This window comes from Myotis yumanensis, unplaced genomic scaffold (assembly GCF_028538775.1).
Source record: "Myotis yumanensis isolate MYYU_CA2020_CCGP unplaced genomic scaffold, mMyoYum1.0.hap1 SCAF_7, whole genome shotgun sequence".
Lineage (NCBI taxonomy): Eukaryota > Metazoa > Chordata > Mammalia > Chiroptera > Vespertilionidae > Myotis > Myotis yumanensis.
Window position 1 is genome coordinate 37016802 of NW_027223758.1, and position 26993 is coordinate 37043794.

General features: G+C 42.6%; 1 protein-coding gene and 1 non-coding gene across 2 annotated transcripts in view; one reads left to right on the forward strand and one right to left on the reverse strand.

Annotated features, from left to right (window-relative positions):
- CNBD2 (cyclic nucleotide binding domain containing 2) overlaps window positions 1-26629 on the forward strand; it is a 64480-nt gene extending 37851 nt beyond the window's left edge. The window contains exons 8-12 of the mRNA XM_070421520.1: window positions 5451-5565; window positions 11964-12141; window positions 14193-14313; window positions 21331-21494; window positions 26311-26629. Coding sequence (XP_070277621.1) covers window positions 5451-5565; window positions 11964-12141; window positions 14193-14313; window positions 21331-21494; window positions 26311-26629 — 897 coding nt within the window. The remainder of the gene's footprint in view (window positions 1-5450; window positions 5566-11963; window positions 12142-14192; window positions 14314-21330; window positions 21495-26310) is intronic.
- LOC139014771 (small nucleolar RNA SNORA29) lies at window positions 25410-25542 on the reverse strand. Its single transcript, XR_011472323.1, has one exon. It is a non-coding gene; the product is annotated as a small nucleolar RNA SNORA29 (small nucleolar RNA).
- Window positions 26630-26993: the final 364 nt, after the last annotated feature.

The window sequence follows — 26993 nt, forward strand, 5'->3', positions numbered from 1 at the left end:
ATCAGTGATTCTCTCTCATCATTGATATTTCTATCTCTTCCTCTCCCTTCCTCTCTGAAATCAATAAAAAAATATTTTTAAAAAGTGTCACAAGTGATTCTAATGTAGGGGTGCTTGAACTTCATTCTGAGAAAAATAGTAAAGATGTCACAAACTCATCCTGGCCAGTAGGTAAGTTTGGTTTGTCCCTTACAGTGTTTAATTAAAAGCTGATTTAATAGTTGAGGTGGCGATTGGACATAAAAATTCCAATTTCTGGCTTCTTTTGAATACTCAGAAGATCAGGCAATACCAGGCTGTATTCTGGCTGGAGTTTGAGAGCACCTGCCCCTTTAAAGGGACTGCTATTTTTTTCTCATTTTTATTTCCTGACTAGTTAGCTCCTTGTGTGTTCCTCTGCTAAGGAAACCGGGCTGCCTGACTCCTGTAGTTTACTCATATTGCCACTAGAGGGCAAAATCAGCAGCTGGTGGCTGGGAGTCCTTGAGACCCAGTAAAGAACCTGATTTCCTCCTGGCATCACAAACATAATGCCCATATTCAACTCATTTTGAACAGTTTATAATTTGGGGACACATAGTGAAATTGTTTTCTTTACAGATACAGATGTGATTAAATATCCATGAGAGACTTTCTAAGAAGAAACTGTTGGACTGTTTTTCTTTAGCACCTGCAGTTCCTAGTTGATAAATGTTTGTTGAATGAATATTGAATAAAGCTCCATGCACAATGCCTGGCATATAAAAGGGCTTATTAAATGTTTGATCCCTTCTTCTTCTTCCTCTTTAACAGTAAACTGTCTTGAACCTTAACCCTTCATAATGTGTCTCTTAGAGTTCCTACTAAAAAAGGGATTTATCTTTATAAATCCTTATATAAAGATATGAAATTTTAAAATGACATATTCTTCTTGCCTACCAGATTAGGAAAAATTAGAAAGATTGTGCAAACCCAGTTGCCAATGTAACAAAAGATGTATTACAAGGGACTATGTTATATACTGTCAGAGAGGGCGTAAACAGATCTAACATTTCTGGGGGGCAGTTTGTTGATGTGTATTGAAACATGCATAACTTTTGGAATTAATCCCAAAGAGATAATGAAACATGGGTATTCTTTTAGGTAAACTAGTTTCAGCTGCAATTATAAACAATACTCAAAGCTCAGTGGATTAACTAACAAAGATTTATTTCTTCAACCCATTACTTGATCATAGCAGGCCAGCTAGTCTTGCTCCTTATAGTAACTCAGGGACCCAGGCCACTGGAGACTCTATCTAGTGGGAAGCCAAGCTTGCAGTAAGGATGTGTCTGGTGTTTATATAAGTTTGGAGAATTCTGATGGCTGTGTGAGAAAGGATGGGAAGAGCCTAGATACAGTGGTTGGCAAACTCATTAGTCGACAGAGCCAAATATCAACAGTACAACGATTGAAATTTCTTTTGAGAGCCAAATTTTTTAAACTTAAACTATATAGGTAGGTACATTGTTATTAACTTAACTAGGGTACTCCTAAGGCTTAGGAAGAGCCACACTCAAGGAGCCAAAGAGCCGCATGTGGCTCGAGAGCTGCAGTTTGCCGACCACGGGAGAAGAACTGATAATGAAGAGCCCTGAAGGCCAGCCTGAATCATGATCAATAGGATGGGGCAAGGGAATGTTGAGAATCAAGCGCTGGCTTTTAAAGTTCCCACCCAGAGTATCATAAGTCACTTTGCTAACAGAAATTGACCAAAGCAAATTCCTAATTCAGAGTGGAAGAGTGCAATCCTGCCATGTGCTTGAGAGAACTCAAGTATTTGTGACCTGCCTGATGACCACTCTAGAAGATGTATGGACAAGATTGTTAATTAAAGTTGATGATCACTGCAAGTCACAGAAACCCACCTCCAGCAGCTTAATGAATAATAATTTTTCTCATGGAGTAAAGTCTATATTTAAGCAATCCAGGGCTAGAAGAGCTGTTTTAGGAAGTCTTTCAGAACCCACACCCTTTCTTGCTTCTACTTTCTTTAAAAAATATATATCTATTTTTATTTATTTCTGAGAGGATGGGAGAGAAAGATAGAAACATCAATGATGATAAAGAATCATCGGGCTAGCTTCTACTTTCATCATCCACAGCTTATGGCTTTCATCCTGATGGTCACAATATGGCTACTCTACCTCTAACCAAACTGCTTGAGTTTCAAGCAGTGGGAAGGGAGAGGACAATCTTGGTTTCCTGTTTTATCCAAAGGCCTTTCACTTAGTCTCATTAGCCAGAACTGGGTCACTGCCATGCCCACTGCTGGGGAGTTTGGAAAGGTGGCAAGTTTGTTTAGCTGGGGATTTTGATGTCCTGAACAAAATCATGAGAGATAAATTAGAAACAGGCTAAATAGGAATCTTCAAAAATATTTTCTTGAGGTGTAACATATATGCAATAAAGAACTCACATTAAACTTTCCAGCTTGGTGAATTTTTACATATGTATTCACCTGTGTAAGCATCACCCAGTCAAGACAGAGCACATTTCCTGCACCTCAGAAGGCTCTTTTGTGCCCTTTCCCAGACAAGGTGCCCCCTATGATAACCACTCTTCCTACTTGTCACCAGGATTACTTTTACATGTTCTTGAACTTCATATAAATGGACTCATATAGTATGTGCTCTTTGTGTCTGACTTCTTTTGCTCATCTGAATATTTATTTTCAATTTTATGCAAGTTCTGGCATTCATAGAATAATATGCAATCATTAGAAGCAAAAATGTAGAACCATATTGCTTAGCATGAAAAGATGTCCTTGATATATTGTTTTTATTTTTATTTATTTTTTTATACATTGAGTTTTTAGAAAGGTTATGAAAGTCTATTTACATAAATGGACTCATTTATGAAAAACTGTCTGTACTTATAGAGAAAAGTTTGAAAGAATATGCACCAAAATGTTATTACTTGTTATTTTGGGGTGTTAAGAATAACATAGTTTTAACTTTCTCAATGTTCTGTTTATAAACTTAAAAACATTTTTTTAAAATATTGTTGAAAGTATTATAGATGTCCCTTTTGTGTTTCCCCCCCCCCCCCCCATTGACCCCCCTCCTCCCCACACCCACTCTTCCCAAGCCTTCGCCACACTATGTCTGTGTCCATGGGCTATGCATATATGCATGTAAGTTACCCAGTTAATCACTCCCTCCCACCTCTCCACCCCCATCTTCCCTCTGAAATTCATCAGTCTGTTCATGGTTCTATATCTCTAGATCTATTTTGTTGATCAGATTCCATTTATGAATGAGACCATGTGATACTTATCTTTCTCTGACTGGCTTATTTCACTTAGCATAATATTCTCCAGGTCCATCCATGCTGCTGCAAATGGTAAGAGTTCCTTCTTTTTTTACCACTGTATAGTATTCCATTCTGCTGATGGGCACTTGGGCTGTTGTTTCCAAATCTTAGCTATTGTAAATTGTGCTACTATGAACACAGGGGTGTATATTTTCTTTCTGATTGGTGTTTCAGGTTTCTTAGGATATATTCCTAGAAGTGGGTTCACTGGGTCAAATGGGAGTTCCATTTGTAATTTTTTTGAGGAAACACCATTCTGTTTTCCACAGTGGCTGCACCAGTCTTGTATTCCCACCAGCAGTGTTCTAGGGTTCCCTTTTATCCACATCCTTGCCAACACTTGTTGTTTGTTGATTTGTATATGATAGCCATTCTGACAGATGTGAGGTGATACCTCGTTGTTTTAATTTGCATCTCTCAGATGGTAATGACTTTGAGCATTTTTTCATATGTCTCTTGGCCTTCTGTTTGTCCACTTTGGAGAGTGTCTATTTAGTTCCTTTGCCCATTTTTTTTTTAATTGAATTGTCTTCCTTTTGTTAAGTTGTATGAATTCCTTAGATATTTTGGAAATTATCCCCTTATTGGATGTATAATTGGCAAATATGTTCTCCCATGCAGTGGGCTCTCTTTTCACTTTGTTGACGGTTTCTTTGGCTGTACAAAAGCTTTTTAATGTTATGCAATCCCATTTGCTTATTTTTCCCTTAGTTTCCTTTGCCCTAGGACCATGGTCGGCAAACTGCGGTTCGCAAGCCACATGTGGCTCTTTGGCCCCTTGAGTGTGGCTCTTCCTAAGCCTTAGGAGTACCCTAATTAAGTTTATAAAAATGTACCTACCTATATAGTTTAAGTTTAAAAAATTTGGCTCTCAAAAGAAACTTCAATCGTTGTACTGTTGATATTTGGCTCTGTTGACTAATGAGTTTGCTGACCACTGCCCTAGGAGATATATTGGTAAACATATTGCTATTAGAGATGTCTGTGATTTTGCTGTCTATGGTTTCTTCTAAGATTTTTTTTATGGTTTTCACGACTTACATTTAGGTTTTTTATCCATTTTGAGTTTATTCTTGTGTATGGTGTATGTTGGTGAACTAGTTTCATTTTTTGCATGTACCTGTCCAGTTTTCCCAACACCATTTATTGAAAAGATGTCTTTACTCCATTGTATACTCTTGCCTCCTTTGTCAAATATTAATTGAGCATAAAGGTTTGGGTCGATTTCTCAGGTCTCTGTTCCATTTCATTGATCTATATGCCTATTCTTGTGCCAGTACCAGGCTGTTTTGAGTACAGTGACTTTATCGTATAACTTGATATCTGGTATTGTGATTCCTTCAACCTTGTTCTTCTTTCTCAAGACTGTTGCAGCTATTCAGGGTCTTTTTTGGTTCCATATAAATTTTTGGAGTGTCTGTTCTAGATCTGTGATATATGCCACTGGTATTTTAATGAGGATGTCACTGAAACTATAGATTGCTTTGGGTAGTATGGACATTTTAATGATGTTGATTCTACCACTCCATAAACACAGTATTTTCTTTCACTTGTTTATATCTTCCTCTATTTCTTTGTTCAACTTCCTGTAGTTTTTTAAACTTTTAATTTGTAATGATTTTAAATTTATAGAAAAGTTTCAAGAACTGTACAAAGAACTCCTGTAGAACCTTAACCTAGATTCATCAGTTGTTAACATTTGCCACATTTGCTTTAATATGTATGTTTTTTTCTTCCTGAATCACTTGAGAGTTAAGTATCATCCATCATATTTATTCACCCCTCTACACTTACATGATTATTTTCTAAGAAATTAACCACAGAATAATTATCAAAATCTGCAAATTTAGCATTGATATAATCTATAATCCAAAATCAATTTCACTGTGTCCCAGTATCCTCAATGACTTTTTTCCAGTGCTACATTGAATTTAGCTATTTGAATTTTTTATAAGTATATAACATATTCATTTTTTAAAAGGGACCCAGAACTACTTATATTGAGCAAATAAAACAAAATGGGGTGAGACATAATACAGATAGCATATTTTCAAAGTGTGGTCTGCCTGGAGCCCTTGGGGTTAAGCCTTTGGTTTTATGTCTCTTGATGCATCCAGGGCAGCTGTGAAGTCCTGCGGCTATTAGACCTTGCAGCTTCGCCTTTCTACCACAAGTGGATTTGGCAGCATCTGGAGCTGATAGATGACAGAGCTCTGAAGACCAACCTCAAAGGTAAGCCTCTGTTCACATCTGGCCGTCAGCAGCCCAGCAGGGGCACCTGGCCCCATCCTGTTTCCAGTTCCCAGCCCATAGAGTTTTAGAAATCTAGAGCTACAAGGGCCTGGCGGGATATCTGGTTTGATTCCTTCTTCTACCAGCTGTGAAAACCTAGCCTACACTGCCTGGCCAGGTTAGACTCCGGCCCCTCTCGCCCACTCCTCCTTTTCATTCTTTCCTCTTAGCAGGGAGGGAGAGCTTGGAGTTAGATGGGTTTGAATCCCACTGATTAGCTGGGTGACTTTGGTGAGTACTTAAGCCTCTGGGCCTGGTTTCTTTGTGTGTCGTGGTAGTGTTGTGGTTAAGAGCATAAGCCCAGGAGACAAACTGCTTGTGTTTGAATCCAGGGTCTGTCTCTTACTAGGTGTGTGATTCTAGAAAAGTTACTCTGTATCTCTGTGTATCCATTCCCTCAGTCTATAAAATGTGAATCTTTTTTTTTTCAGATATCTATAAAATATCTATTTATTGAAAGCTTATTAAAGTATGGGGTTTTTTAAAGGAAATGTACAAAATGTTAATTATAGTTATCATGTAGAAGAATTACAGCTCATTTATTCTTTTTTTAATTAAATCTTTATTGTTCAGATTATTCCAGTTGCTCCTCTTTTTATCCCCCATAGCTCCCCTCCACCCGTTTCCCACCCCACCCTCTGCCCTTACCCCGCCCCCACTGTCCTCATCCATAGGTGTACGATTTTTGTCCAGTCTTTTCCCGCACCCACCTTACCCCTTTCCCCCCCGAGAATAGTCAGTCCACTCCCTTTCTATGTCCCTAATTCTATTATATTCACCAGTTTATTCTGTTCATCAGATTATTAATTCACTTGATTTTTAGATTCACTTGTTGATAGATGTGTATTTGTTGTTCATAATTTGTATCTGTACCTTTTTCTTCTTCTTCCTCTTCTTAAAGGATACCTTTCAGCATTTCATATAATACTGGTTTGGTGGTGATGAACTCCTTTAGCTTTTCCTTATCTGTGAAGCTCTTTATCTGACCTTCAATTCTGAATGATAGCTTTACTGGATAAAGTAGTCTTGGTTGTAGGTTCTTGGTATTCATCACTTTGAATATTTCTTGCCACTCCCTTCTGGCCTGCATAGTTTCTGTTGAGAAATCAGCTGACAGTTGTATGGGTATTCCCTTGTAGGTAACTGAGTTTCTTTCTCTTGCTGCTTTTAAGATTCTCTCTTTGTCTTTTGCTCTTGGCATTTTAATTATAATGTGTCTTGGTGTGGTCCTCTTTGGATTCCTTTTGTTTGGGGTTCTCTGCACTTCCTGGACTTGTAAGTCTATTTCTTTCACCAGGTAGGGGAAGTTTTCTGTCATTATTTCTTCAAATAGGTTTTCAATATCTTGCTCTCTCTCTTCTTCTGGCACCCCGATAATTCTGATGTTGGTACGCTTGAAGCTGTCCTGGAGGCTCCTTACACTATCTTCGTATTTTTGGATTCTTTTTTGATTTTGCTTTTCTGGTTGAGTGTTTTTTGCTTCTTTGCATTTCAAATCTTTGACTTGATTCTTGCGCTCCTCTGGTCTGCTGTTGGGAGTCTGTATAATATTCTTTATTTCAGTCAGTGTATGCTTAATTTCTAGTTAGTCCTTTATCACAACATTGAGGGTCTCACTAGATTTCTTGAGGATCTCACTACATTTATTGGCGGTTTCTAGAAAGTTCTTGAAAAACCTTAAAAGTGTGGTTTTGAACTCTATATCCAGTAGTTTGCTTTCCTCCATTTCTGTCATTTGTGTCCTGTTTCTTTGTCTCGGCATTTTTTTATGCTTCACTGTGTCGATAGAGTGGCTTTCTGTGCTAAGTGTCCTATAGGGCCCGGTGGCTCAGCCTCCCCAATTACCTGAGGTAGACACTCTTGGTGCACCCCCTTGTGGGTTTTGTGCATAGTCTTGTTGTAGTTAAGCCTTGATTGTTGTAGGTAACACTGGGAGGATTTGACCTCCAGGCCAATTGGCTGTGAGAATCAGCTGTGTCTACGGTGGGAGAACTTCTGTGCTGGAGACACCCTTCTGGGGCAAGACTTGCTTCAGTGGGGCTTTGGTGCTCACTGAGTCTGCACCCTGAGTGTGTCCCTTATGGATCTGCGGAGTTGTAATTGGATGGTCCCACTCTGACCACTGGGTACACTGATTCTTGGATCTAAGGAGGTGCTAATCTAGCCTCTGCCTGAGGCTACCCTGCAGAAGCCAGCTGTAAAGCAATGCAAGTTGCCCTGGGGTCTTGGGCAGCTGCAGTTTCTTAAGTAATTTTCAGATTACAAAGGGCTGGGCCTTTCATATGCAAAAGCCTCCATGCAGGGCTTGGGCGGGCCGGGGCAGGGCCCCAGGGGATCAACTGGGCGGGTGGAGTGAGCAGTATGGCTGCTCTCAGTCCTGTCCTCAGAGGCCCCGGCAATCGCTGCGTGTGCCTCTGAGAGAAAGCTGCCCTCGAGTTCTGACCGATGCTAGACAGTCCCGTTTCTCCCGTATGAGTCTGGGTCCCCAGAAACTCACCCAGAACTGGAGCTCAGAGCCTGAGACTCCCTCCCGATTGAAAAAGACAATCGTGGGAAGGAGAGACCAAGATGGCGGCGTAGGTAAACACCGGAGACCGCTGCCGCAAACAACCATTTCAAAAATACAACTAAAAGACTGAACGGACATCACCCAGAACCACAGGAAGGCTGGCTGAAGAGAGACTCTACAACTAGAAGGAAAGAGAACAGCAAATCGAGGCTCAGAGGCGGCGCAGTGTGGAAAATACAAAGGTACGGAGGTGCGCGCAAAGCGGGCTGGTGGCTGAGGGCGCGGTTGTCGTTTTCGGTCGGGAGTGAGTCTCAGACTCTGGGCTCCAGATCCGGGCGAGTCTCTAGGGACCCAGACTCAAACGGGAGAAGCGGGATTATCCGGCATCAGTTGGGACCTGAGGGCAGCTTTCTCTCCGAGGTTTGCAGCGGCTGCCGGGGTTCTGAGAAGCAGAGCCTCTGGGAACGGGACTGAGCGTGGCCATAACTGCTCCCTCCCCCCGCCCTGTTGAGCCCGCCCCGCCCAAAACCTGCGCACAGCCATTTGCCGATTGCCTCAGGCAAAGGCTGGATTAGCACCTCCCCAGAAGGCAGACGTTTTCCACACAGCTGATTTCCACAGCCAGCCGGCCTGGTGGTCAAACCCCTCTAGTGTTAACTACAACAATTAAGGCTTGGCTAGAACAAGACTGCGCACAGAGACCACAAGGGGGTGCACCAAGAAAGCATAAAAGATGCGGAGACAAAAAAACATGACAGAAATGGAGGATATGGAGCTAAGAATCGCAATTTTGAGGGCTTGCCATAAATTTGTGCAGAGCCTCACGAAAACTAATGAGACCCTCGATGCTACGATAAAGAAATTAGAAAGTAAGCATACACGGACTGAAATAAAGAATATTATACCCAATAGCAGACCAGAGGAGTACAATAATCAAACCAAAGATTCGACAAAAAACACCCAATTGGAAAAGCAAAATGAAAAAAGAATCCGAAAGTGTGAAGATAGTGTAAGGAGCCTCTGGGACAGCTTTAAGCGGTCTAATATCAGAGTCATTGGAGTCCCAGAAGATGAGAGACAGCAAGATATTGAAAACCTATTTCAAGAAATAATGGCAGAAAACTTCCCCCACCTGGTGAAAGAAATGGACTTACAGGTCCAAGAAGCGCAGAGAACCCCAAACAAAAGGAATCCAAAGAGGACCACACCAAGACACATCATCATTAAAATGCCAAGAGCAAAAGACAAAGAGAAAATCTTAAAAGCAGCAAGAGAAAGAGGCTCAATTACCTACAAGGGAATACCCATACGACTGTCAGCTGATTTCTCAACAGAAACTTTGCAGGCCAGAAGGGAGTGGCAAGAAATATTCAAAGTGCTGAATACCAAGAACCTACAACCAAGATTACTTTATCCAGCAAAGCTATCATTCAGAATTGAAGGTCAGATAAAGAGCTTCACAGATAAGGAAAAGCTAAAGGAGTTCATCACCGCCAAACCAGTATTATATGAAATGCTGAAAGGTATCCTTTAAGAAGAGGAAGAAGAAGAAAAAGGTAAAGATACAAATTATGAACAACAAACATGCATCTATCAACAAATGAATCTAAGAATCAAGTGAATAAATAACCTGATGTACAGAATGAACTGGTGATTATAATAGAATCAGGGACATAGAAAGGGAATAGACTGACTATTCTTGGGGGAAAAAGGGGTGTGGGAGATGCGGGAAGTGACTGGACAAAAATCATGCACCTATGGATGAACACAGTGGGTGGGGAGTGAGGGTGGAGGGTGGGGTGGGAGCTGGAAGGAGGGGAGTTATGGGGGGAAAAAAGAGGAACAAATGTAATAATCTGAACAATAAAGATTTAATTTAAAAAAAAAGAAAAAAAAAAAAAAAAGAAAAAGACAATCGTGACCTCAGCCGCCAGCCCTCTCCGCATGCACCTCCGCACCTTTGTATTTTACTTCCGCACTGCACCTCCTCTGAGTATCGGTATTCTTTTCTCTTTCCTTCTAGTTGTAGAATTTCCACTCAGCTAGCCTTCCTGTGGTTCTGGATGATATCCGTTCCGTCTTTTAGTTGTATTTTTGAAGTGGTTGTGCGAGGCAGCAATCCCTGGTGTTTACCTATGCTGCCATCTTGGTTTCTCACGAGGATACTTTTTCATTGATTTTTAGGGAGAGTGGAAGAGAGAGGGAAAGACAAGAGAGAAACATTGATGTGAGAGAAACATATCGATTGATTGCCTCCTGCATGAGCCCTGACCAGGGCCTGAGTCAGGAAGGAGCCTGCAACCAAGGTACTTGACCTTGACTGGAATTGAATCTGGGACCCTTTGGTCTGCAGGCTGAAACTCTATCCACTGAACCAAACTGGCTAGGGCTATGGTATATGTCTATTTTTATGCCAGTATCACACTGTTTTGATTACTGTAGTTTTATAGTAAGTTTTGAAATCAGGAAGTGTGAATTCTCTAGCTTTGTTCTTTTTAAAGATTGTTTTGGCTATTTGGGGTCCCTTGAGATTTCTTCTGAATTTTAGGATAGGTTTTTCTATTTCTGCAAAAAGTCAGATAATGACTTTTGATAATAATTACGTTGAATTTATAGATGGCTTTGGGTAGTATTGACATCTTAACAATATTGGCTTCTAATTCATGAACATGGGATATGTTTCCATTTTTTATGTGTTCTCTAATTTCTTTCAGCAGTGTTTTGTAGTTTGTTTAGTGCAGGGGTCCTCAAACTTTTTAAACAGGGTGCCAGTTCACTGTCCCTCAGACCGTTGGAGGGCCGGACTATAGTTTAAAAAAAAAAAATGAACAAATTCCTATGCACACTGCACATATCTTATTTTGAAGTAAAAAAACAAAACGGGAACAAATACAATATTTGTATTTGCATGTGGCCCGCGGGCCGTAGTTTGAGGACCCCTGGTTTAGTGTATAGAAATGCAACTGATTTTTGTGTAGACTTTGTATCCTGCTGTTTTGCTGAAATCATTTATTAGCTCTTACAGTTTTTGTGTTAGTTGCTTTACTCCTGATTAGTTTTCTCTTGGAGAGCTTGTTAAAAACTCTCATGGAGGGCCTATTATGTGCTGGGCACTGTGCGAGGTACATAGCACATACTCTTAGCTGTAATTTTTACAATTATTCTATGAGGGTTTCAAGAGATTATGTGACTTGTTCAAGGTTCCATGGCTGATCCTCCATTTATCTTTTGTTGCTGCCCCTATCCCCAATCCCAGTTTGAAAGCTCAGATAAATGTGCTTTGCCAAAAGACATGAGCTTTGAATTAGATAGACCTGAGTTCAAACAGCTTCAGCCTTTTCTTGGGTGACTTAACCTCTCTGCTGCTCATTTTCTTTCTTAAATGAGGCCAGTGACACTTGTCTGGATGCAGTGGTATAAAGGCTCTAGTAGTTCAGGGCCTAACATGGAGGGACAATACATGGACACCACCGTGTGTTTTTAACCCCTCTATTTATTTTTATTTTTAAAAAAATTTATTGATTAAGTTATTACATATGTATCCTAATCCCCACATTACCCTCCATCATCCCCACTCATGCTCTAATCCCTGTTGTCTGTGTCCATTGGTTATGCTCATATGCATGCATACAAGTCCTTTGGTTGATCTCCCCCCCTTATCCCCACCCTCCCCTACCTTCCCTCTGAGGTTTGACGGTCTGATCGATTTTTTTTAAATTTTCCCCATACACCAGACTAGCCAGGCAGTCTGTGATATATCTCCAACTGCCCACAACAACCCTCATATGTGCAAAGGCCCACTAATGTTTCCCTGTGCTTTCTCTAACAGAAGCTTCTCCTGTGAAGAGATTCAAGGATTTCCAGATTAAATCATATCCTGTACAGGATTTTAGCGCTCTGAAACTTCTGCATTTCCAGAAAGCCTTGGAACAACAGGGGACCAGCTTCAGTAAGAAGATTAATACCCTAGAAGATAGCCTCCCAAAGACCTTTGGCCCAAAGATCAAGTAAGCTTAGCTCTTGGCAGATCGGAGGGTCCAGATTCTGGTTGAAAGGATGATATAACTTACTGGGCAGAATATGAGGGATGCTGGGGAGGGGGCAGAAGTAGCAGTCATAGCTCTACCCCAAAGATTGGGGCTATGGAGAAGGCAGCCTGAGAGGTGCTGGGTTTGATGTCCAGGAGCTGCATTCCCTGCCTTTAACTCTCAAGGGGCCACTTTAGGTGGTCAGTTTCTTCCTTTTTCAGGGAACCATTTGAAGAAGAAGGGGCAGGACAGATCTTATAGCTGTCACTCACTCTGTGTGTCACTGGGTCTTGAGCCTCTTCAAAAAATCATAACCATCCAAGGAAGACAGTATATAGCTTAGTAATCAGTTCAACCCAGGTTCACATCTTGGCTTGGCCACTTATTTTAGCTTTGCGTCCCCAGGCAAGAAACTGGATCTCTGTAAGCCTTAGTTTCCTTGTCTATATATAATAGTGTCTAAGTCCTGGGGTTGTTGCAAGCCAACAATTAAATGAGATAATGATAACTATATCTAACACTAATGGAATACTCTGTCAGGTACTGGCTTATCTAATTTAATTCTCATAAAAATCCTATCAGGTAAGTGTAAGTACTGCTATTATCACTCCCATCTTTCAGGTGAGAACACACAAGGTACAGAAAGAGACTCAGTTACTTGTTCGAGGTCACACATGTAGGAAGTGGCAGAGCCAGGATTCAAGCCCAAGTAGCTTGTTAGCACTCGGTCTTGTTGTCTGGTACAATTGTCACCATGGGAACAAGGTGGGTGCACAATAAGGGCTGCACTTTTGCCTTAGCCCAGAGGGGCTGAGGAGTGGGAAAGGACACTTGGTGGGCACTGGCCTACAGGCAGCTCAACGCCAGGCCCTAGAAACATAACAGCTTCCTCCCACCCCCATTAAAGATGGAACAAAAATGTTGCAGTGAGAGTGTGCTCTCCCCCCAGGGCATGCCAGCACCCTCCTCTCCCTTCCCCTCCCCTTCTCTTCCCTTCAGAGAATAAAAAAATAAAGAAAAAAACTGTCGCAGTGGTACTGATAATGACATCAGTATCACAGTCTCCATATTGCCATCGTGCCACTTTCCTCAAGTCTTTTGCCTGTCAACTTTCCCAGCCTGCTCACCTCCATATGAGCATCCCATGGCTTCTGAGTTTTTTCCTCGGATGGATACTCTTTCTAAGGGATCCTGTGCTTGAAATACCAATCCCAGTTCTTCTGAAGGTAGAGATAGAACAGGCCAAGTTTCTCTGCTATAAATCAATAAGGGAAAAGGACAGGCTGGACATGTGCCACTCATCTACCAATCCTGGGGTTTGTGTGAAAATAGAAGCCTGCCTTATTTATGTGTAGGTGAGTTCAGCCATATTTTCAGCTGATAAATACTCTTTTTCCCGCCTCTAATCCAAAAGCATAGCCTGTCTCTTCCTTCTACCCAGCCTGAGACCAAAGAAGGCACAACAGGATTGCCTGGGTAAAATTAACCCCAACATGAACAAAGTACAGAGTCTCCAGGCTACCCAGGAAAACCTGTCTTTGTAAACAAGCAAACACACACACACACACACACACACACACACACACACACACACACACAGAGCCACCTCTTCTCTGCCTTCCTGTGGTGTCCCTAAAGGCACAGAGCTTACTCTTCATCAATCAGTCTGGGCCATTTTCAGGCAGCTCCGACTTAGAAATTCCTTCCTCATGTTGAGCATACCTCAGCCAGTGTGGACCTCTCACCCAGCAGGCCTGGCTCAGCTGCATGAGGTCATCAGCCCCTTCTTGCACATAACAAACAGCTTTCGGGTGGTTAAAGGGGTCCTGTCTTCTCTTCCAAGTCTCCCTCCCTATTAAACTTCTCCAATTCCTGACTCAGTCTCTCCCAGGGTTTGATTTGGAGTTTTCTCACTTCTGGGAGTGGGGAGGGAAGATTCCATGTGCAATAGAGGTGGAGCTGTTTATCCATGGCCTCATGAACTGGCTGTGTTACAAAGGAGTTCTTTTTAACAAGTTGTCTAATTTCAGATCCCAGCAACCTCAACTGCTGAATTGTCCCATGATCAAAACCAAGTATGGCGATATCCCGAAGGAGGCTTTAGTGGGGGGCTACGTCAAGCTCCACACAGTGGAGGAAGGAGAAATCATTGTAAGTGTACAGAAAGCCTTGTTTATGACACAGTGTGTAACATGATGGGTTGTGAGTGTTAAGTAATGAGAGTAAAGGTTTAAAAATATCCTACTCTATATGTGGTGATATTAAGGAACATATTGATTTTTTAGATATGATCATTTTAATATTACCGTACTATGCTTATGGTTTTTAAGAGTTCTTATATTTATGCAACAAATGTCAAAATATTTACAGATTAAAATATGACATCTGGGACTTGTTTTAAAATAATTTAGGAATAAGACAAGGATGTCCCCTCTCATCACTCCTATTCAACATTGTACTGGAAGTCCTAGCTAGTGCATTAAGACAAGAAGAGGAAGTAAAACATATACAGATTGGGGAGGGAGAAATAAAGCTGTGTTTGTTTGCAGATCATATGCTTGTTAATTTCAAAGAATAAAATAAAAAAGAACCCCTCAAAATTCCTGAAGCTAATAAATGATTATAGCAAAGTTGCAGTGATAAGGCAATGAACAATTGGAATTTGAAATTAAAAATACAGTGCCATGTACAATAGCACCAAAAAGTGAAATACTTAGATATAAATCTAACAAAATATGTTCAGGATCCATATGCAGAAAACTAACTATAATGAAATAATTCAAAGAAGATTTACATAAATGGAAAATATTCTATGTTTATGGATTGTATGATTCCAATTCTATGATGTTCGGGAAAAGGTAAAATTACAGAGAGAACAAAATGATCAGTGGTGGCCAGAGGTTTGGCGGTCAGGGGAAGGGCTGAATAGGTAAAGCACACAGGATTTTTAGGACAGTAAAATTATCTGTATGATACTGTAACGGTGGATTCAAAACATTAAGCATTTGTCAAAACTCATAGAACTTTCCAGCACAAAGAGTGAAGCTTAATGTATGCAATTTGTAAAAACAAAAAAAAAATTATCTAGGATGTTGGGAGATCCCAGGAAGGAATACAGATTATGACAAGAGAATCTAACAATTTTACAAATGCATGAAACCACCTCAATGAAGGGGGTGGGAGAAAAAAGTGCTGATGACCTAAGTATTTGGAGATGACTGAAGGCTGTAAGACTAAAAGCAGAAGAAACGACATACAAGCATTAAACTCTAGTTGATAAAGTTGGTGTATGGATTAACAATTGATTCTGCTGTCATGTATAATGAAATGGATCAATTAAGTAAATGAATGGTGCATGGTAGGAGCCAGGTATCTCACTATTGGAGTGGAAATTTACAGATAAGGGCAAGAGGCTACAAATTGATATGGATGGTTATATATAGAAATATTTATAAATATATGTATAAACGTATGTATTTTGCCCTATCAGCTGACAGGGCCTAAAAGAAATGGCACTCGCCCTAACCGGTTTGGCTCAGTGGATAGAGAGTCGGACTGCGGACTGAAAGGTCCCAAGTTTGATTCTGGTCAAGGGCATGTACATTGGTTGCGGGCACATCCCCAGTAGGAGGTGTGCTGGAAGCAGCTGATCAATGTGTCTCTCTCATCAATGTTTTTAACTCTCCTCCTCTCTGTAAAAAATCAATAAAATATATTATTAAAAAAAAAGAAAAAAAAAAAGAAATGACACTCCTATAACAATGAACACACCTACGCCCTAACTGGTTTGGCTCACTGGATAGAGCGTTGGCCTGCGGACTGAAGGGTCCCGGGTTCGATTCCGGTCAAGGGCATGTACCTTGGTTGCGGGCACATCCCCAGTAGGGAGTGTGCAGGAGGCAGCTGATCGATGTTTCTCTCTGATCGATGTTTCTAACTCTCTATCCCTCTCCTTTCCTCTCTGTAAAAAATCAATAAAATATTTTTAAAAAAAAACAAACAATGAACACACCTAGTACCCAGATCTTGGTGTCTAATACCATCTACACTAATAAAAGACAAACATGCAAATTGACCGTACCTTCGCTATGCCTTAAGTCATGCCCATCAGCCAATCAGAGCAACTATATGCAAATTAACCCAACCAAGATGGGGGCCGGCAGCCACGGAGCTGGAGCAAGCAGGAGGCTTGGTTGCCCCAGTGATGGAGGAAGCTAAGCTTCCTGCCTGCTGCGGCCAGCTCTGAGCTCCACTCAAGGCAACAAAGTTTCAATTATAGAAGATAAATAAACCCCAGATACCTGCTTTCAGCCGGCTGTGGCCACGAAGCTAGAGCGAGCAGGAGGCTTGGGTTGCCCTTGGCGATGGAGGAAGCCAAGCTTCCCGCCCTGGCTGGCTGGCTCTGAGCTCCACTCAGGCTACAAAGTTTCAATTATAGAAGGTAAATAAATCCTAGAATAAAAAAAGAAAAAGAAAAAAAGGAGAGGCTGGGAGCTTCCATCTCTGGGGGGCTTGGCCAACCTGAAAACGTCCCTCAGGCCCTTACCCAGACTGGCCAGGCACCCCAGTGGGGACCCCCACACACCCTAAAGGGGGTGTGGCCAGCCTGAAAACAGCCATCAGCCCCTCACCCAGGCTGGCCAAACCTCCATGGGATGAGGGTCCCCACTGGGGTGGGGGCTTGACCAGCCTGCAACCAGCCATCAGCCCCTCACCCAGGCTGGCCAGGCACCCCAGTGGGACCCTCACCCTGATCTGGGACACCCTTCAGGGCAAACCAGCCGGCCCCCACCTGTGCACCAGGCCTCTATCCTATATAATAAAAGGGTAATATGCAAATTGACCCTAACAGCAGAACGACTGGGAATGACTGGTCACTATGACACACACTGACCACCAGGGGACAGATGCTCAATGCAGGAGCTGTCCCCTGGTGGTCAGTGTGCTCCCACAGGGGAAGCTCTGCTCAGCCACAAGCCAGGCTGATGGCTGCCAGTACAGCAGTGGTGGCAGGAGCCTCTCCTGCCTCCTCAGCAGCACTAAGGATGTCCAACTGCAGCTTAGGTCTGCTCCATGCTGGTAAGTGGACATCCCCTGAGGGCTGCCGGGCTGCCACAGGGGTGTCTGACTGCCAGCTTGGGCCCGATCCCCCAGGGAGCGGGCCTAAGCCAGCAGGTGGACAACCTCCGAGGAGTCCCAGACTGCAAGAGGGCATAGGCCGGGCTGAGGGACCCCCCTGAGTGCACAAATTTTTGTGCACCAGGCCTCTAGTTCTAAAATAAAAAGAAAGGGGCTCTTTGGGAAATGATTGATTCTAGGACTAGGGCAGAAGATATTTAAGATGAACCTGGAGTATTTTGTAGTGTCAGGAAGTAAGGAAGTGTTGTGGGGAGGGGCAAATTTATGGGGCGTATCAAAGTGACATAGTGGCCAACTGAAAGAGCTCCCAATGACCAAAGCTGGAATAATTTGAACAATTTGAGCAGCAAAGTAAAGTAGTACTGATTATAACTCAAAATGTAAAATAAACATCCATGAGTACTTACTGATGCAATGCATAATGAATAAATTAATAAAAAGAGAAGAAAAGACAAACCTCCATGCTGAAGAATTCTAAATAATCTGTGTAGTTGCTCTGCACTAAAGGAGAGGATGAATATAACTCACTGCTCTTTAGATATGGGCTACGCATAGCAATTTCCTTCCAAAGAATACAGTGTGGAAAGGGGGAGAAAATAAAAGAATAACTTTACCATGGTGAAACCCAAGAAACAGTACCTCAGCCAGCTGTTGAAGGCCAACATCAACAGTAATAGGTCATGTCATTAGTGTGTTCCTTTGATATAATATGATAAAAATGGGATATGCGATGAGAATGGCACTTTATCTCTGTGACCCTCCTTTGGTGCCCTGTATGTGGTCAGCCCAATCAGGGGAGCTGCTCCCTTGCCATGCTCTTTCCGCTGTTTCTCAATCACGGTGTCTCCAGGGTCCTCTTCACACTCTTCTCATACATATTGTGGTGGGCTCTTAATGCTTCTGCCCTGCTGGACTGTGTGTCTTCAGAGGTAGGAAAGAAAGTCAGCCTAGTACTATCTGGGAACCCCAGGCACTACCATGGCCCATGGTCAGAAGTCTTAAAATCTCTTCCTTTTAGTCAATAAAACTCTGCCTCCTGCAACTTTAGCTCCTTGCCCCATCACCCCACCCCCCTACCTATCCCACAAAAACAAAACAGAAGAAATCAGCTTCTTTGCCATGTGATGGCCCCTAGGTATTTAAAGAATGCTGTTTTGTTTTACATTCAATATGTATGGAGCCAGGCACTGTGCCAAATGCCCTGTTACTTATTATCTTATTCAGGCAAAACACCCTCCATTTCTTCAGTTAGTCTCCATGTGTTGTTAGGTACAGAATAGAAAGCTGGGTTGGTGAGGAGGGACTTCTTAAATAGGGTGGTGGTCAAGGAAGGTTGCTCTGAGGAGGTGATCTATTTTTAAAATATTTGTTATTGTTTTTTAGAGAGAGAAGAAGGGAGAGGGATAGAGAGATAGAAACAATGATGAGAGAGAAACACTGATCGGCTGCCTTCTACATGCCCTTCGCGCCCCCCCTCCCCCCCGCCCCGACACTGGGACCTGAGCCTGAAACCCAGGCATGTGCCCTGACCAGGAATCGGACTGGTGACCTCTTGGTTCATGGTTTGATGTTCAACCACTGAGCACACTGGCTGGGCTGAGGAGGTAATATTTAAGATGATACCTGAATGATGAAAAGAATAAGCTATGGATGACCTGAGGGAAGACTGTTCCAGATAAAGGAATACCATGTCCAAAGCCTGAGGTGGGGAAGAGCTTGGCATGTTGAGGGGATTGGAAGGGAGAGCAACATGGCTAGAACAGAGTAATCAAAGCAGGGGCAAGGTGAAGGCAGGCCAGAGAGCCCAGCAAGCCCAGGCCTTGATGGCCACACTGAATTTTATTCTATTTCGGGTGCCTTGGGGAAGCTATTTGAAGGTTCTCAGAGAATGGACCTGAGCCACAGCGGGAGTGTTGGGGTGGTTTGGAGATGCATAGACGTGCCAGAAGACAATGCTGCCCTTGGTGAGGCCCTGAGCAGATCATTGGGTTCAAATACTGGCTTCACCACTTTCGGTTCTTAGGCAGGTGACTTAACCCCCTTGTGGCTGTTTCTTCATAGCGTAGTGGTTAAAAGCATGGACTCTGAAGACAGACCACTTGGGTTCAAATCCTAGCCTTATTGCTTCTATACCATTTTGTTGGACAAGTTTCTGAACCTCAGCAGAATCCTCTATAAAAGGAGGATAACAATAGAACTCACCTCATGGGGCTGCTGTGAGAGCTACAGGAGTTAATATATATGAAAATTACAGGAGGCACTGGGATTTAGTGAATGCTTAATAAACTTAGCTGGTGGTGTCATCACCACCATCATCATTATTATTATGATTGTTAATTACATAACCTTTGGCAAGTAAGTTTCCTTTTCTGAGTCTCATTTTCCACATTTGAAGATGATAATCCCTATCTCCTAGGATGGAGATATATAATCTCCATACATATATATTTACCATATAGTAGGAGCTGGCTAAAGGACAGCCATTCTGGTTTCTGTGTAAGGCCACCATAGAAGGGCCTTCATGCCCACTGTACTGAGCATAATTAATATGGAGGTGCTTTGTGTCTCCCAGAATGTCCTTATACACACCTTCTTGTTTGGATCTTCAACAGTTTCATAAGAAAAACAACTTATCTCCATTCCAGTCTTACCAAGGAGAGACAAGGCCAGGGATTAGAGCACCAAAGAGTTTGTAGATGCTCATATTTCAAGGTCTAGAACCCAAATGGTGATGGTGGTGGGGAGGGGCTGTTCCAAATCCCACTTCACACCTTTCAAATTTAGAATCCTTCGGAGACACAGGGCAGGTATTCTCACCTCTGCTTCACAGATGAGCAAACAATGGCTCAGGGAGGTGTAACTTGCCCTAAGTCACATAACAGGTAAACAACTGGATCCTCCTTCTGAAGCCAGCATTATTCCCAATCCCAGGTTGCCTTCTTAGAGCAGACCTCTTGGTTTATGGCCCTCTTTCTTCTTAAGTCCAAGAGAGCAGGACATTGTAGGATCTGGGGCCACTGACCTCTCCACCCTCCTTGCCTGAGTCTTTAAAACACAATTAAAAAAAAAAATTGATTTCAGAGAGGAAGGGAGAGGGAAAGAGAGATAGAAACATCAATGATGAGACTCATCAATCAGCTGGCTCCTGCATGCCCCCTACTGGGGATCGAGCTCACAACCCAGGAATGTACCCTGAAGGGGAATCGAACTGTGACCTCCTGGTTCATAGGTCGATACTCAAGCACTGAGCCACTTTGGCCAGGCTTGCTTGAGTCTTAATTGCTGAGAGGCTGAGGAGTGAGCACTGGATTGACAGCTCAGCAACAAGGGCGTTGCCCTGTCTCAGGGAATCTCCTTAAAAAGGGGGTTATACTCTCTGTAAAACAAGCAGGTATGCCTCTTGACCTCCATTTCCCTTCCAGATAGTATAACCAAATAGGAATCCATGCCAGGGAGCCAAAGGAGCATGATAAGCTGCAGAGAAGGAGGCCAGGGGCCTCCGCAGGCTATGCGGGAGGGAGAAAGAACTGAGGCTCAGTGGGGACATGCATTTATGAGCAAAGACCTGCAGAAAAAGATGGGGAAGAGGCTTGTAGCTACCAAAGGGAAGATCTAGAAGAGGAGGACTAGCTGTTTGATATTTGTCATAGTCCTAAGCAGGGGAACTTGGGCTTACTTGGCACAAGGAAGAGTTGAGATTGGCTATTGGGGGAAACTTGTAAAATGCCATCCCCTGGAGAGTAACTGTGAGTACAATTCTGGGAGCGAGCCTGCTGCCTGCAGGCAGGATGTGGACAAAGTGCCTTAAGGGCTCTTGTCATTTGAAGAGTCGGAAGATCAGATGTCATGTAGCAAATGGAGCTCTGGACTTCTCCCCATCGTTTCCTGGACTTCTCCCCATCATTTGCCAAATGACCCCAGATGGAGTCACTTCCTATTTGAGCCTCGTTTTTCTATTATATACTAGAATATCTGCCAGCAGAAGTGGATGGTCCCCAAGGTCCAACTTTCTGGGACTTTTTCCCCTAGGGCCTTCACCAGATCCTCCTTCCAGACGACCAACAAGACCTGCGGCCCTTGATCCTCGTGAGCCTGGGAGTTGAGTTGATAACAGTGCAGAAAGAAAAATTTTGTGAACTGATTGACTGCAAGGTAGCAGAAAAGTTGTCCAGGTTCAAGATCGGGTACCCCAGGTCAGTGCTGGCTATGTATGTATATCCCACCAGATCAAATGAACAAATTTTCACCTATTTTAGTAAAAGAAAGAAAAAAAAAGATAATACCTAATGCTGACAAGGGTGGGATGAAACTGGTAGTTGTTGCTACACTCTAAATTGTCTCAGTTCTTTGGATAATAATTTTAGCATTATGTTTTAAGTGCCATAAAACTGTTCCTACTTTTGGAAGCAATGGTCTACCTGTGAATTTATCTTTATATAACTAAGTTATGGGGAAAGCTACATGCATTAGGATGTTCATAGCAGTCATATTCATAATAGAAAAACCATCACCACCCACATTTGTTACTAAAGAGATAGTTTAGAAAATTGTGATCCATGCTCTAGCCGGTTTGGCTCAGTGGATAGAGCACCAGCATGCGGACTAAAGGGTCCTGGTTTCGATTCTGGTCAAGGGCACATGCCCGGGTTGTAGGCTGATCCCCACTAGGGGGCGTGCAGGAAGCAGCCCATCAATGATTTTTCTCTCATCATTGATGTTTCTATATCTCTCTCTCCATTCCTCTCTGAAATCAATAAACATATATTTGAAAAAACACACACACACAGAAAACTTTGCAGGGTTATTTCACAGCCTATAGGATACAGTGTGACTTAATGCCACATAAATGGCTCTTCATGGTCTGACCCCTTAACTCCCTTGCAGCACCTCCTGCCACCTCCAACCTCTCCAACAACCCAGACAGATGGCCTCCTGGACCCTCCATATAATCGCCTTTGCCACTGTAGGCCTTTCTACCTGAAATGCCCCCGCCCCCCGCCCCCAATCCTATCTCTCTTTTTCTAGTAAATTCCTGCTCATTCTTTAAGATTCATCTTCTCAAGACAACCTTTCCTGACTGGCCCTCAGTTGGGGTCGTACCCCCTTCTGCACACTCATCGTGCTCCCTTTGTGGCTCTATCACTTACCACACACATTGTATTATAGCTGTTGACAGCCACATAGTTTGTATATATCTTTCCTCCACCACTTGATTCATTGCTTCACGAAGGCAGGGATTGGACTTTATCTGTCGTTCATCTCTAGCACCTGTATAGTACCTGATAGGTAAATGTTGACTGAATGGGGCATATTGATTGTAGAAAATGCTGAACATTTAAAAAGGTGAAAACCAAAATTATGTGCATTCCTCCACCAATCCCAATTAGTGTTTTGTGTATTTCTTTTTAGTATTCATTTACTGCATGGATATATGCTAAATGTGCATTTACTATTCATACACACAAAGTTTTATAATGGGAATCATGCTGATTATACAATTTTGCATCCTCCCCCCTTTTTGTGGTGATACTGTGATCAGACTTGGTTCTGCTGGCATGTGTGGGAAGCAAGTGATTCCAATAGTAGAGAAGGAGGTGTGAAGGCAAGAGATCTGTAGCTATATCCCATAAACACATGAAAGGATTTTATATGGGATCTGTATGACCTTGGATAAGTCATTTCCCCTCCTCTAGGCTTCAGACTCCAATCTGCAAAACAAGAAAATTAGATTAGAACAGTGTTTCCTCAAGTATGGAACACATTCACAGAAGGTTTACAGGATGATTTTAGGCAGCACACGGATTGACATTGTTAGTTTTAACAGTGATGTATTTATTCTAGTGTGAACTAGAGAAAAAGCATGACCCATGCACCACGCCCATGACCTGACAGATTTTGTTGCTTAGAACAAAGCCAAAGTAAATATTTACGTGAAAGAAACTAAGTAGATTTAAGGAAAAATCACTAGTAAATTAAAGAACAGATAACATGCAGATATGGCCCAAATTGGGGCAGTTCTGTGAGAAAAACAAGTTGGAAAACAGTGGTGATTCCTTGCAGTTCAAAGATGCCACAGTTCTCTGGTTCGCGTGCACCACCAATATAGAAAATGGCTAGTTAGAGGTAACTACCCAAGAAACAATTTAAGGAGCTTTAGCTCCTGCATAATGCCTGGCACATGATGAATATCAGTTAATGCCTGTTGAATTGAAATTCAGAAAGGCTTACATAAACTCAAGGGTGGCAGATGTTTGGGCTGCCCAGTCAGCATTTTGTTGCAATCATCTATAATGCTGACAGATTGAATTCTGGCTTATTCATTAATTGTTGAACTCATAGTTTTGCTAAAGCAGGCAGAAATCATAGCCAGTATCTAGCTGAAATCCTCCATGTTTTAACTGAGGACCATGAGGCCCAGGAAAGGGCCTGTGACATCTTATAGATCACATTGTCACTGACTGAGACACCTGTCCTGTGAATGCTACAGGCTAGATATCCTGAAACCTCTCCCTACAAAACACAGTGAGTGCCATGTAGAATATAATCATAGGAAAGGAGGGAAATTTCCAAGGGCAAAATGAAGAGGAGCCTAAAAGCCAAAGCACAGGGGGATCCAGTGTTGGGATTACCCAACAAGGATGGGGTTTAAGGGAATCATGGTTGAAGTTGTACAGCCTGCAAGGACAGATGAAACTTTCAGTTCAAGTGAGGCAGGAAATGGAACTAAAGTGCCTGCATGAAGCTGAGGTCTCTAGAAGAGCTACCCTGTTTAGTGAAAAACCGATTAAAAATCAGTATGAGCATCAGCATCAGGAGGTAACATGGAATCGGGTCTGTCTTAACTTGGAAAAAGAAGATCCCCTAAGAGTTTGTAATTGCCTGCTTGCCTCCTCAGGGTTTGGTGAGTTCCTTAGCCTCTTTGGCTCCAGTTTCCATGTTTGTGAATTGGGATGGTTATGAGGATCAAATTCATTAACAAATGTAAAGTGCTTGGCACATGGTAAGTGCTAAGTCAGAGTTAAATAGTGTTGTCGTTGTCTATTATGTAAAAAATTGGAAGTTAATGGAAATTAAGTGAAGATTTTCTAGTGGTGTGCTTGTGAAGGTTTAACAGCAAACTCTCTGGGAGGTGGGAGGTAACCCTGATTTGAAGTATTTGCCCATTCCTCTGGTGGACACACTCCCACCGGGCCCAATTTCGAGCTACCAACCTGATGGAGTTGAGAAGAGATGCACACAATCATCTCCCGTGAGCTGGTGGGAGCTGACTTTGATACACCACTGAGACCGATAGGACTAGCTTGTAGCCCACTCCAACCACTGGATTTTTATTAAGTTGCTCTCTGTGGATCATAGTGGAATCTGTTCTGGTGAAATAATGGAGCCAGAAGAATGTTCTAATCTGTGATTTATTAGGTTTGCCTCCTTAGGTGAGAGTACAGGCGAGTCAATGGAAATTGAACTTACCCTTCACTTGCTGTGGTCTCAGAAGGAAATTAGTCAATGAGTGCTGAGCCCATGCCAGCCTCCCCCACTTTCCCCACCCTCACATGCTATGAGGGCAGGGGGCAAAATAGAGCCAGGACACCAAGGCCAGTCCAAGGTAGCTTCAATCTGCTTTCCATCTTTTCTTTATATTTGTATTGATTTCAGAGAGGAAGGGAGAGGGAGAAATAGAAACATCGATGAGAGAGAATCTTTAATCGGCTACCTTATGCATGCCCCCTACTGGGGATTGAGCCCACAATCCTGGTATGTGCCCTTGACCAGAATAGAAACTGGGACCCTTCAGTCCACAGGCCGATGCTCTATCCACTGGGCCAAACCGGCTGGTGCTGCTTTCCATTTTTATAGATATGCCTGCTCTGGATATTTCATACAAGTGGCATTCTACAATATGTGGTCTTTTGGGACTTGCTTTTTAGCATAATATCTTCAAGTTTCATCCATGTAGCAGTAGTATCAATACTTCATTCCTTGTTATTGTCAAATAATATTCCATTGCATGTGTATACCATACTTTATGTATTCATCAGATAGTGGACATTTGAGTTGTTTCTACGTTTTGGCTTTTATGAATAATGCTGCTATGAACATTCTTTTTTTTTTTTTTTCTGTTTAGCCATTTCATACAGAAGGAGGACACAAATCCTCCCCCTTCAGACCATGGCGATGTTACTCTATCCCATAAGCATAGCCACTAAAATCTATTGGGAGAAAATGTGGCAGTCAAAAGGGGAAGTGCTATGAACATTCTTGTTCAAGTTTTTATGTTGGCATATGTTTCCATTTCTCTTGGGTATATACCTAGGAGTAGACTTGCTGGGTCATAAATAACTATGTTTAACCTTTGAGGAGCTGCCAAACTGTTTTCCAAAGTGGCTGCACCAATTTACATTCCCATCAGTAATATATTGGAAACCTTGTTCCAGTATTTTCATATCCTCATCAACATTTATGATCTATCTTTTGAATTGTAGCCCTTTTAGTACACATAATTGGTATCTTATTGTGGCCTTGATTTACATCTCTCTGGTGGCTAATGGTCGCATATGTAATTCAGTGGCCACATTAAAGAACTAAAAAGAAATGGGTGCAATTAACTTTAATAATATATTTTATTGAATTCAGTATATCTAAAATATCATTTCAACATATAATCAATATAAAAATTATTAATTAGATACTCTACATTCTTTTTTTGTTATAAGTCTCTGAAAGTGGGTGTATGTTTTATACTCACAGTATAGCTCTAATTCATATTGGCCACACTTCAGGTACTCAGCAACCACATGCAGCTCGTGGGCATTGTGTGGAACAGCACAGGTCTAGGGGAAGAAATTCTGGAAAGGTAAAGGAGGCAGAGAGAAGAGTCTGGGAAAAGGCACAGAGGTGGGAAGGAGCACACTGTGTTTAGGGATTGAAAAGAGTGATGGGAGGCAAGGCTGGAGGGGCAGGGCACAGGGAGGAGCTGGCGTGGGAACCTCAGCATCTATGCCTTACCTTCAGCGATGACGATATGTGCCAGAAGTTCCTCATGGAGAACAGCTGGAATATCTTCCGGAAGGATCTGATGCATCTGCTGGAGGAGCCTCGCCGATGTCCACCACTCCCCCCAATTCAGTACAAGAAGAAAGAGATCTACAACCCCAAGTCTCTGATGCTGGATTTGTGTAACTTCAACAAGAAGACTAAACCTAATTATCCCATTTTTATGGCTCCCCAGAAAAACCTCCCCCCACTGAGGATTGTCCAGGCCATCAAGGCACCCCGGTACAAAATCCAAGAACTTCTGCCTCGGTACAAGAATGCAGGGGTCCTTGTTTAGACCAAATAAAGGATGGAGGCTTGGCCACTGTGTTTCTTGAATGGACACCATGGGAGTTGGGGAGCTTGGAGTGGGGGGCTACTGGGGGCTGAGCTGTGGGTCTGGACAGATGTTTAGGGGCAGCAACTGGGGCACTGTTTCCCTTGACACTTGTGGGGCTGGGTGAGTGGATGGTCAGGAGGCAGGAGGCTGGGGATGGATGGGTTAATCAATGAAGATGCTCTCAGGGTGGGAGGGTTGTATCTGAAAAGATGGATAGGTGGCACAGAGGGGTTCAGACCAAAGTGAGCAAGACTGGGGTTGCGAACTCAAATGCCTTCCAAGGCCAGACAAGTCATCTAAAGGAGAGCAGCAGAAGGACTGG